We start from the raw sequence: 12,567 nt of genomic DNA on the forward strand, positions 1-12,567 counted from the left end.
ACCCGACTTAAATGGATCCAAATAATCTGTTTCCTGCAAGATCTTCTGCTGCAGATGCCTAGCCTCTTTTCATTATGGTAACATTCTATTCAAAAGTCCATTGGTTGGAAACTTAACTCATACTTCATCATCTCTGACAGGCCCGCTTATGAGGACATCCAAGTGGTTTAGAAGCCCAAGGCACACCTTGTGTCTCACAGTGCAGTCTTCCAAGAGAAGGAACAGCCTGAACTCTTTGAAAGGACAACAGGAAAAAGGAGAAGACCACAACTTTGGCCTAATTACAGTATCTCATTCTCCAGATGGCAAAGCCATTACCATGGTATTTCTATTCTTCTTCATCTACCTCTTTATTTTTTACCTCCACATGTTATGCACTGTTAACTTATCCATACATTTGTCCTAAACCTGCCCTTGTTTGTTCAGCTGCCCCACTTGTTCCTGCATTCCACTTGTGTTTGCTGACGTGTTCATCTCATTTGAAAAGATTTGTTCATTCTTTCACATATCCCTTTATTTGTTCACATTTCCTCAGCCACTCACATTACTCATTATACTTCTATACCCACACATACACGCACATATACCACATGCACCAACATTCCAGAATTGCCAGATATCATAGCTGAACCCAAACTGATAAGGTTGTCCTATCTTCCTGTTCCAGAAGTCAATAATGCCTGTCCTAGTTTGGGTCATGCAATATCTGGCAAATTTCACCACCATCCCACCGCTACAACTGCTCATACATAATCCCGCTTGTCAATCGTACTGCCTGGTGGAGCAGTAGATCTGGCTGGAACAGAGTATGCAATACGGCCTGGGTAGCGGTTGTCCCGTGGTGGGCAGGAGCAGCACAGGAGTGATCCTCCAAGGAGTAGTAAGGCCGAAGCTGCCCAACCAACATAGAGAGCAGCCCCCAGTTCCCTTTTGAGAGGTTCAGCCACAATTGGATTGTAAAAGTCACGGATGATGGAGTTGGCAGACCAGCAGACAGGAATAAGTGTGAGAAGTCCTGAGACGATAAAGAAGGCACCTGAGGTAATGACAATACGTGCCTTGGCACCTTCTTCTTCCACGCAGTTGGTACACTTGGCTCCAACAATACTCACCAACAATGCCAGGATAGCAAGCACCACAGAGATAACCATGAGGGCCCGGGCAGCTTGAATATCTTGAGGCAGGGCTAGCAACGAATCATAGATCTTACACTGCATCTGGCCAGTACTCTGTACAACACAATTCATCCACAGTCCCTCCCAGATTATCTGCGCCACAACAATGTTGCTTCCGATGAATGCTGAAACCTTCCACATGGGCAAGGCACATGAAAGGATGGTCCCCAACCAGCCAAAGATACAGAGGCCCATTGCCATGATCTCTAGCCCTGCAGATGCCATTATGGGTATCCTTCACCTTGGCTACAAAATGCACACCTCTTTTTTCTTTCTTTCTTTCTTCTGCTGCCTTCCGTGAGGACCGACGATGGTGGTTTATGGACAGCGACACCACACTGTTCTGAACAGAAATCAATGAAGACAAGAATTCCAAAAATACACCCTCTAAATGGTGGTATGCAATGTCAGACGTCTATGTTCTCGCCCTGAAAGCAAATGCCTAATAAATAAATCCTAAAAGAATATTGCACTGAGGTGGCTATCCAAGACAAAGAAACCTACGGAGCTTTTCGGCAAAAATTAAGTCTCTCTAGTAGATTAGCCAGCAGAACTGTTACAAAAGAGGCCTTCTTGGGTTACCTGCATATGGAAAGCAGCCTCGAAGGTGGAAATCTATAGCTTCCGAGAGTCTGTTTTTGATGTAGGGTCATCCAGAAATAACTGCCTGTGGTGTGTCAGTTTAGGAGCTGGGTTGGAGAAAGGTAGACCAAAGTCTGAAAGGTAAAGAACCCCTAAAGGGGAAATAAGGATAAATCCAGTGCTATCTTTTCTCTGTGGCTCCAACAACCTGCTTGTTATTGCATTGTTCTGCTTCACAGGTACCTGTTGTCTAGAAGGATCCCAAGGGAGCTTGAGCTTAGGGACAGAGAGGGGCGGGTTATATGAACCCCCAACAGGTGGCTGGGAGGGGCACCAGACCAATCTGAGAAGGGCATTGGGGGATCCATGGTAACCAAGACCTGGGTGGTGATGTTATGGAGAGAGTTTGAATATTTCTTTATTTTCTGCTGGCTAGTTGGGAAGCTGCCCATTCCAGAGGAGAAAGAGGGGGGAGAGGAAGCGGCCGAGAAAAACAAGCAAGGGTGGAAAGGGAGGGAGGGAGGAGGAAAGACAGGGAGCTATAGAGGGAGTAATTGTGGTCAAATTCTTCTAGAAAATATTTTTTTAAAAAATAGAAACTTTTAGATATTAATTAGGCCGACCAGGCATAATGCCAGAGTTACATAGACGTGTTACATCTACTATATAAATTAACTGAAAGCTTTCACAAAGGTCCACATGCATGCATGTACACACAACCAACACAAAAACATCCCGTAATTTTTGTTACACAAATGCAACTCTCTTTAATAAATGCATCACAGAAGCTTTTGTGAAGTTCGTTTCGTAAGATAAAATATTATCTTGAGTTGCACTGAAAGAATAGACAGAACTACTATTGTTAACAGTGGTCAGTCACAAAATATTTGTTGGAGCAGCATAATCTGATATTAGTATTATATATTAATGTGCATAATAATATGATTAAAAACACCCACAACCTATTCAAACTAAAGAAGACAGAATTTGTTCTGATTATTTGTATTTTAATGGATTCAGTCCTGTTGTTAACTGTATGAGTTTGACCAAGTTGCTTTTAGTTCAATATGTTGGGAGAACGAGTCAATGTTGGTTAAATAATAAATGTTATGTACTAATCCAGTCCTTGGGACTTACAGATGTGCTTATCCATGTTGTGATTAGGGTTACTTTAGCACCCAAACCCGGTTAAAAAGTTGTGACTCTAGATGAGTTCTTTAGCTTCAGTGTGAAACCAGAATTGCAATTGATCTAAACCTTGGTATGCACAGTAATTCTCAATTTTTACCCATTTTAGCATGTATGGACTTCACTTCCCAGAATTCCCCAGTCCAGAATTCTGAGAATTGTGAAGTTCAAGTGTTTGTGTATGTGCTTGTGTGTCAGGGGTGGGTTGCTCCCGGCATTACTGCCATTTCAGTGTGCGCAAAAATCGCTTTGCTCACACGCACACCAGATGTGTGTGTTCCGTGCGCATCTGCATTTGCAGAAAAATAGGTCTGCTCATGAGCAAAAAAAATACATTTGTGCAGTTACAATTGTTCTGCACATGCGCAGAACCGAAAATCAAGACGGCGGCCCATAGGAGAACCAGTGCAGGGGCGTGGCAGGCTTGGGTCGCTGCCTGTTCCAATGACCCAGGCTGCCAAACAACTACTGGTTCTGCCGAACCAGTCTGAACCATTAGGAACCCACCCCTGATGTCTATCTGTGAGAGAGGGAAGATGGATGAAATATCAATTTTAACTGCTTTTTCCTGCCTCAGGATGCAAAGCTAAGACATTAGAGTGGTCTCAAAATGAGATTACTCCACCGATGCCATCTCTGCTGCTTCTGCCTCCCAGAAATATGCAGAGAGAAGAAAAGGGGACACCAATATGATAAATGGATATAAATTATATATACTTTCCTATTACTCCTAGGTTTTTCAGCACTACAGCCATTAGCTGTTGGATTCTCCCGCCTAAATTGACTAGAACAGAAACAAGCTTAAAAGTCCATTTTCATATGTCAACCCCTTTCCCCTCTTTGGCCTGGTATTGTACCCCTACTAAGGGATTCCTCTGGTGCGTTACCTTTTCTACCTGTGCTGGGAAAGCAAGTGTTAATTGCTTTCCTTTTTTGTGGATAGGTCTTTCAGGACATGTGGACTTTAGTCCACATTTCCTTCTGTTGACTTCATCTCATACATGAAACTTTTCTATCTGGTGAAACTATTGGTTAAAAAAAGGAGATGGGAACCACCATTTTCCAATTCTTCCTGTCCCTTGGGCTACAAAAAAACTGGCAATATTGTTTCAAATAAAGATCCTAGTAGCATCTTTTCTGACCAATTTTATTGAAAGACTCTAACTTTCAAGAGCTGCAACTCATTTTATCAGATGCACTGAGCGCTAGACTGATGTAAGGTTTAAATTGGGATAAGGTATGGTGAGGGGTGTGTGTGGAAGCGAGGGGACAAGAGGTTAGTTGTGTAGATGCAGGTTATTTGTGAGACAGAGCATACATATCTTATCAACTAACACTTATAATGTGTTAAAAACCTTTTGTGTTTGTTGAAATCTTCTGAGATTGTCTAAAACCTTTGAGCCAGCAGTCTTTTGCTGACTGGTGATGTTGGTCTCTCCCCCCGCCCCCCAAGATGGTCATTGTAAGGTCTGTCATAGAGGTTAAAAAGCTGTGATATTATTTTGTCCTTGTTTTGACTCCTGTTGTCAAACCTGTGTCCATTCATTCTTTTGCAAAAAGTGTGTCCCATTTGATTTACGTATAATCTGGGAGATCAGAATGGGCAAGTGTTGGTGGTATATATATATAGAGAGAGGTGGTATTCAGCCAGTTCTCTCCAGTTCAGGCAAACCAGTAGTGGTGGCTATGGGAGGTTCTGCCCACCCGACCCAATGTAATGTGTGAGCACTGCGCATGCACAGAAGGCGGTGCACATGTGGAGACACGGCACATGCAAGCGAAGCATGGATGCACACTCACACTTGTGAACTGGTAGGAAAGGTACGTGAATCCCATCACTGGTATAAATATGGCTCTTGAATTTTCCTGTGGCAAATTCCAATTTCCATGTTAGCATCACTATTCTGTTGCTTGTCATTCTTTGTGAGAATCTGCTTTGGACTGGACAATTGTCTGAATGCAAACTGGTGCCTGAAAAAGCGCGGTGTCATTGTCTAATATGGATTGTAGCTTATTAATAATGCATTTGAGTATTTTTAGCAGTGAGCTGGAAGAACCTGCAGTGGTCTGGCAGAACTACTGTACATTTCACCTTTTTAAAAATCCACCATTTCATCAATGAACCTGCCAAGGAAGAGAGGGAAGGAAAGAAATGATAGTGAACATTAAAAAAAAAAGTTCCTGTATTTCACTGATCAAAATCCCCTCAGAAGAGGAAAGACTCTAGTAACCCAGGGCAGGATGGCTGGGGAAAACAACAACAGCCAGTGACCAGAGGGAGGGACTATCCTTGCCACAGCCAGCAGACAGTAGTTGATTGCAAGGGGAAAAATGAAATGAAATGCAGTAGGCAACATGGGGAAGTGCCATCTGTCTTGGAACAAGCAGATAAAACTTTTCATATGTAGCAAAAAAAAAAAGTTGATAGAGCAGGGGTGAAATTCAGCAGGTTCTGACAGGTTCTGGAGAACTGGTAGCAGAAATTTTGAGTAGTTTGGAGAATTGGCAAATACCATCTCTGCCTGGCCCCAGAGTGGGGTGGGAATGGAGATTTTGCAGTATCCTTTCCCTGCCACAACCACCAAGCCACGCCCACAGAACCGGTAGTAAAAAAAATTGAATTTCACCACTGTGACAGAGGCTTTCCTCCCCAGTGGGTTTTGGGGGTGAGGATGGGGGAAGAAACAGGATGACGCCAAGCACTCCTGTCCTTGCAGGGGCAACTGGTCACACAGATCAGCCCTAATCCTAAATCTCCGTGAACACAAAGGGCTTATTTCTGAGTTAAGCATGTACCAGACTGTGTGGTATGTAAACTGTCACATCCCCGGATATGGCTCTTATAAGGCAAGCCTAAGACAGTCAAATAAAGTAATCCGGTAGTCTAATGGGAGTTTCCTATCTCCAGTTCAAAATGAGGCATGTTGCCCAAGACTGATAAGATGCTGAGCACACATAACTCTGAAAAGAGTTGATAAGGTGGCAACCGCAGTTGATAAATAGGAGATTATTGTTTGCCAGGCATAGCTGTAAAAGGAGTTGCCTTCTAACCCCAGGATGGCCTTTTTGTTTTCCTTGTGGAACAAATGAAAAAGAAATAGGGCTCCCTACAGTTAACCCATAGTACTTGTATGTACTATTCAAAGCGGCATTTGGATTTTTGCACTGAAAAATTCAAGAGCCATCAAAGTAATGGAGGAAATCTCAACTGAAGAGTTCATTATTTCAAGCATAAAAGCAATAAATATTTTTGTAACATTTTAACACCTAAAATCCTTAATTATCCCCACCCTCATTATTATTATTATCTGTATTCTCTTCGTACACTAAATTTGAGATAATGTACTTGCCTCAATTATTCCAATTATCACTTCTTATCACTTTGTGAGATAGCTTAGACTAGAGAAGGTGATAATCTGAAGTCTCTTCTGTACTTTATAACAAAGAGGATGGGATTTTAATTTTGACTTGCCTTCCAAAGCTGACCATCGCAATATTGCCTTTGCAATTTGCTAAGTCCCAAGATTCCTTTATCACCGCAACAGACATACTGCCCAGGAGATTACAGCATGGAGTTATCCAACATTACATCTGGGCAGCACCAGGTTACAGAAGTATTCTAAGCATAAATTACTACTGAAAATATCTTGCTCTGTCATTATTCACTGCAGCAAGCTATTCTGCCTTTCCACTGCAAAGTTTTAGAGCAGTAGCAAAATAATGATCCTAAATTGCATTAACAGATGGATACAATCAAGATCAAGTGAGGTACTAATACCACTCTGTAAAGCCCTAAAAAAGCTATACCTAGAGTACTGCATCCAGTTTTGGTCACCACACTATAAAAAGATGTTGAGACTCTAGAAAAAGTGCAAAGAGCAACCAGTATGATTAAGGGGCTGGAGACTAAAACGTGAAGTACAGTTACAGGACCTGGGCATGACTAGTCTAGAAAACAATAGGACTGGGGGAGACATGATAGCAGTGTTCCAATATTTGAGGGGCTGCCATAGAGAGGAGGGGGTCAAGCTATTTTCCAAGGCACCTGAAGCCAGACAAGTAATAATGGATGGAAACTGACCAAGGAGAGATTCAACCCAGAAATAAGGAGGAATTTTCTGACAGTGAGAACAATCAACCAATGGAACAGAAGTTGCCTTCGGAAGCTGGGGGGGTGGGGTGGAGGCTTCATCACTTGAGACTTTTAAGAAGAGACTGGCCTGCCATTTGTCAGAAATGGTTTGGGTCTTCTGCTTGAGTGGCGGGTGGAGGGTTGGACTAGATGACCAACTCTATTAATCTGTTATTAATCTGGATCAAGGCTTTCTCACCTGCTACTTATAGTAGGAGAAAAACTTTTCCAATAAAGTAGCAGTTTTCCATTAGACTGGAGTCAAGGGATAAAAATATCTGTGTTTTCTCTACTAAGGTTTAAACATGAATGATTTCTCAACACTATTCACATGCTTATTTTCTCTTGTTTAAAAAAAAAATAAGGCCTTTACCTTAAGCTTATTGAGAACTGTTAAATACATTCTGCAAATGCATAGGGAGTACAAGGCTGTGTAGTGTATTGGATTTTAGAGGTTCGGAATGAGGGACGCGACCACAGGGTGAACAGCTAACAGGATTTATTCCAGGCTAAGTATAACAGCGATTCAGTTCATAACCAGCCCGCCAAAACCTTATATACTCGGGCTTCAACCAATCAGAAACAAGCATTCAGCCGGCAACAGCCTCCCTCGCGTCCTAACCAATCCGGACGGAGGAGGCTGTTGCTGGCCAGCACAAAGGTGCTGAAATACAAGAACAGCGAGGCCATTTACATGGCTTATACATATTACTGAGGCTATGAATATTCAATACCCCTTCCCCCCAGTTCCGCGCATGCTCCGCAGGTGGAGCATGCGTAGTCCTGTAAGTAGGCGGGGCGGTGCCGGACCCGCCCTGATCTGCGCAGTTCTCCACTAGTCGTCGGCGGAGGAGGACCTCCTTGTGGTAGCTCCTCCCGGAAGGGGGTGTAGCTCCAAGGCACGCCTTCTTGGGACGGCCCAGAAGGAGGGCTCAACTGTACTGGTGAGTAGGGGCGAGGTGGCGTGTCAACTGTGCTGGTGTCGTGTTTGGAAGGCGTGTCGGGAGGGAGGACCCTTGGCCTCGGTGGGGACTGTTCTGCGGCGGCTTGAGATGATTGTGGACGTTCCCGGCAGGGGGCGCTCGGGCAGGTTGGGCCTGGTGTGGCGAAGGCCCGCGGCGTGTTTCCTCCGGATTGAGTTCTCGGTTGTGGACAGGAGAGGCCTGGAGTGGCGAAGGCCTCAAGCTGGGTGCCCGGGCAGGCGGTGCCGGCATCGGTTGGGTCCGGGCCGCCGGCTGGCGGTGGGAGGCGTCTCCTCAACTGATCCAGGTGACGCCTCCATTGGGATCCGTCAGCCAGTGCGATTCTAAAAGAACACGGGCCTGTCAGGGCAGTCACAGTGGCTGGCACCCATCTAGAAGGCCCCGAAAATGCCCGGGCCCACACCGCGTCCCCTACTTTAAATGAACGGGAAGGGATAACCCCCAGGTTGCTCGGCTGATCCCCTGAATACAACGGATGTAGCCGGTCCAGGGGAGTCCGTAGGCGCCTGCCCATCAAGAGCTCCGAGGGGCTTCGGTTGGTCGTTGGGCAGGGAGTGGAATGTTGGCTTAGCAGGTAAGCCGCCACTTTCTCCTGCCAGTCGCCCCGGTCCATGCGGCCCAGTGCCTCTTTTGCTGAGCGGACCGCCCGCTCCGCCCGGCCATTGCTGGCCGGGTGGTACGGGGCTATGGGCGCATGTCGAATCCCTTGCATGGCCAGAAACTCCTGGAACGTGGTGGACATAAATTGGGGCCCGTTATCAGAAACAATCAGGTCCGGCAACCCATGGGTCGCGAACAGCCTTCTCAAGGCCCGGACTGTACTCTCAGCTGTGGTGGAGCCCATCAGGATCAGCTCCACCCAGCGGGAGTAAGCGTCCACCACTACCAAGAAATTCTGGCCGTGAAAGGGACCGGCAAAATCTAGGTGGAGGCGTGACCATGGGCCTCTCGGAGCCTCCCACTCACGAGCCGGCCCAGCTGGGGGATTAGGCCTAGACTGTTGACAGGGGTTGCAGCGGCCAACATAGGCCGCTATCTCTGAGTCCAGTAAGGGCCACCAAACATAGCTACGGGCTAATGCCTTCATTCGTGCTATGCCCGGATGATCCTTATGGAGCAGGGACAGGACTTGTGGTCGCAGCGCGGTGGGGATCACCACTCGATCCCCCCAAATGAGGCACCCCCCGTGGAGGGAGAGCTCCGCCTGCCGGATTTTAAAGGGCTTGAAGCCCTCTGCCACTTTGTCCACTGGCCATCCCCTCGAGACCCAGTAAGCGACCTGGGAGAGGATCGGATCGGCCTTGGTACAGGCCGCGACATCCGCGGCCGAAATTGGGAGACCGGAAGACGCGATGGACAGGACTGAGAGACAGGGCACTAGGGCGGTGTCGGTCTCCGGTAACAGGCAGCGGCTTAAGGCATCGGCATGCCCCAGCTGCTTGCCTGGACGGTACTGCAGCGTATAAGAATACGCTGCAAGGAACTCCGTCCATCTAGTCATTCTGGGGGAGAGGATGGGGGGGGTCGGCTTGTCACCTGCCAAAAGCCCAAGGAGTGGCTTGTGGTCAGTGACAAGGGTGAAAGGCCGACCGTAGAGGTAGTCATGGAACCTCTTAATCCCGGACACTGCAGCCAGAGCCTCCTTGTCTATCTGGCTGTAATTACGCTCCGCCGAGGAGAGTGTCCGGGAGTAATAGGCCACAGGGGCCTCTAAGCCATTTGGGAGGACATGGCTTAGGACGGCCCCGACTCCATAGGGGGAGGCGTCACAAGCCAACGTCAGAGGCATCCTGTCATTGTACTGGACTAGGACTGCCGCTGACGTCAGAGCTTCTTTGACAGCCGCGAACGCATGCGCTTCGCGGCTCCCCCAGCGCCAGGCCGCAGATCGGTCGAGCAACCGATGCAGCGGCTCGGCTAGTGACGCCTTGTGCGGTATAAAAGGGGCGTAAAAGTTCAGAAGCCCTAGGAACGCCTGTAGCTCCGCCTTGGAGGTGGGAGCAGGGGCGTTCCTAATGGCAGCTACCTTAGACGGTGTAGGGTGGATGCCTTGGGCGTCAATCATGAAGCCCAAGAATTCCACTCTAGGAACAGCAAATGAACATTTGCTGCGTTTCAGTTTTAAACCCGCGCCCCTGAAACGACTGAGGACCTTCCGCAGTACTTCGATGAGTTCTGAGCGGCTGGAAGCAGCGATCAGGACGTCATCGAAATACGGAACCACGCCCGGCAGCCCATGGAGCAGCCGCTCCATCAGGCTTTGGAAGATCCCCGGGGCCACGGAAACGCCGAATTGCAGGCGGCGACAACGGAAAGCCCCACGATGGGTGACGATGGTTTGGGCAGCCGCCGCATCGTCATCCACCGGGAGCTGTTGGTAGGCCTGCGCCATATCCAGTTTGGCGAATGTGCAACCCTGCCCCAGGGAATGGAGCAGGTGTTGCACTACAGGGACTGGATAGGGGTTTGCCTGAAGGGCCAAGTTGATCGTCGACTTGTAGTCGGCGCAGATCCTCACCGACCCGTCTGGTTTAATTGGGAGGACGATGGGGGTCTCCCAAGGGGAATGATCAACGGGCTCGATGACTCCCTGCGCCAACAACTTATCCAGTTCGGCGTCAACCTTGGCCCTTAAGGCAAAAGGCACCCTACGGGCTTTCAGCCTAATGGGAGCAACCTGAGGGTCTAAACTTAAAGATATGGGGGTCCCTTTGTAACGGCCTAACTGGCCGTCAAAAACGTCCGAAAATTCCCTTAAGGTGTCCTCGAGAGTGCTAGGAACCACCCGGTGGACCCCCCCAATTGATAATCCCAGGGCAGGAAACCAATCCAGGCCCAGAAGGGCTGGCAAGTCATCCCTGACTATAAGGATGGGTAGCTTTCCCCGGAATTGGCCATAACATACAGAGATAGGGAAGGATCCCAGCGTAGGAATCACCCTCCCTTGGTAATCCCTTAGGGAAACCTCAGATTGCCTTAGGCGTTTCTGGGGCACTTTAGGGCACAGTTTGGCGAAGAGAGACCAGGGCAGGAGGGACCGAGAAGAGCCAGAGTCCACCTCCATCCGGCACGGCTGACCTTCCAGCTGGACGGAGGTCGAGACCTTCCGGGCCCCTGCAACGGCTTGGCTCGCCGTACTGTCAAAAGTAGATGGTTGACTGGTGGACTGGTAGCAATCTTCCGACCTCTTCGGTGGCCGCTGCTGCTGGCGGCGCGGTTGTGCCTGGGAACGGCCGGGAGATTGAAGGAACGAGGGTGCCGGCAATAATGCCCTGCAGACCTTAGCCAGGTGGCCTTCGCCCTTGCACCGATTACAGATGGCATTCAAAAATGGGCAAGCCTGGCATTTATGACGGCCTCCGCAACCCCGGCAGGGCACTGCGGACGCCTGTTGGGCTGCAGGTTGCGGTTTCGGCTTCCTTTTAGGCACAGTCCTCATCTGGGCCACCACTTCTTCCTCTGGATCCTCATAAGCCAGGTCGTCCTCGACCATGTGGGCTTGTGGCGATGCGTCAGGCGGTGCTCGCTCTGGTGTGGCAATCTGTAACCGCTCAATGTCGGCCGTGGATTGCTCAGATAGTTCAGCGGCTCGGGCAGTTTCCACGGCCTGGAGGAGTGTAATTCGGTGATTTCGGAACATGCGGCTCCGCAGGTTGACATCGCGGACCCCGCACACAAACTGTTCCACCAAATTTTCCTCAAGGTTGGAGAACTCGCACTGGGCAGCCACCATCTGCAGAGCCTCCAAAAATTGACTGATGGATTCATTCTGTTTTTGGACTCGCCTGCGGAAGGCAAAACGGCGAGCGATGACTGAAGGGGTGGGTGCATAGTGATTCTTCAATCTGGCCATGAGTTCGTCCCACCCAAGTTTGTATGCTGGCCGTGGGGCTGCCAAAGCTCTTGCTGAGGCGAACATAGATGGCTCGCAGCATGAGAGGAAAAAACTGCATTTTTCCTCTTCGGTTTGAGCCTGATTTTTGGAAGCGATCAGGTAACACTCAAACCTCTCCATAAACCCTTCCCAAGATTCTCCGGCCGAACCAAAGGGGGCAAAAGGAGGTAGAGCAGATGTCATCCTGACGGTTGTGAAGGGAGAGATACTGAGGGCCACAAAAAAAATTTTTTTCCCTCTTCAGGCAGCGTTCGTTGCCGGTCTGGAAGGCGGCAGCTAACTGTCTGTCTCTCTCTTTCCACCCTAGCGTCGCGGAATCGCTGATCCCATCCTCGTCGCCAGTTTAGAGGTTCGGAATGAGGGACGCGACCACAGGGTGAACAGCTAACAGGATTTATTCCAGGCTAAGTATAACAGCGATTCAGTTCATAACCAGCCCGCCAAAACCTTATATACTCGGGCTTCAACCAATCAGAAACAAGCATTCAGCTGGCAACAGCCTCCCTCGCGTCCTAACCAATCCGGACGGAGGAGGCTGTTGCTGGCCAGCACAAAGGTGCTGAAATACAAGAACAGCGAGGCCATTTACATGGCTTATACATATTACTGAGG

General features: G+C 48.5%; 2 protein-coding genes across 2 annotated transcripts; both read right to left on the bottom strand.

Moving 5' to 3' along the window:
- Window positions 1-405: 405 nt before the first annotated feature.
- On the bottom strand, window positions 406-2,027 carry LOC116522730 (claudin-9-like). The gene has a single exon (XM_032237750.1). The coding sequence runs from the start codon at window positions 1,398-1,400 to the stop codon at window positions 744-746; it is 657 nt and encodes a 218-aa protein (XP_032093641.1). The 5' UTR covers window positions 1,401-2,027; the 3' UTR covers window positions 406-743.
- Window positions 1,791-11,553, bottom strand: LOC116521592 (uncharacterized protein K02A2.6-like). Its single transcript, XM_032236249.1, has 5 exons — window positions 11,369-11,553; window positions 10,203-11,041; window positions 8,671-9,626; window positions 8,385-8,568; window positions 1,791-1,891 (listed from the first exon to the last, which is right to left on the bottom strand). Exons 1-5 carry the CDS (start codon window positions 11,551-11,553, stop codon window positions 1,791-1,793), a joined length of 2,265 nt encoding a protein of 754 aa, XP_032092140.1.
- Window positions 11,554-12,567: the final 1,014 nt, after the last annotated feature.

This window comes from Thamnophis elegans, chromosome Z, assembly GCF_009769535.1.
Source record: "Thamnophis elegans isolate rThaEle1 chromosome Z, rThaEle1.pri, whole genome shotgun sequence".
NCBI classification, from domain to species: Eukaryota; Metazoa; Chordata; class Lepidosauria; order Squamata; family Colubridae; genus Thamnophis; species Thamnophis elegans.

What these genes read in the sequence shown, in the direction of transcription:
- LOC116522730 (XM_032237750.1), bottom strand. Translation starts at nt 1,400, where the DNA reads ATGGCATCTGCAGGGCTAGAGATCATGGCAATGGGCCTCTGTATCTTT.
- LOC116521592 (XM_032236249.1), bottom strand. Translation starts at nt 11,553, where the DNA reads ATGGTCGAGGACGACCTGGCTTATGAGGATCCAGAGGAAGAAGTGGTG. An exon ending in AAGAGGCACTGGGCCGCATG is followed by an intron (nt 8,569 to 8,670) that starts GACCGGGGCGAC and finishes CTCTTGATGGGC; the next exon opens with AGGCGCCTACGGACTCCCCT. An exon ending in GACAGGCCCGTGTTCTTTTA is followed by an intron (nt 1,892 to 8,384) that starts GAATCGCACTGG and finishes TTTACCTTTCAG; the next exon opens with ACTTTGGTCTACCTTTCTCC.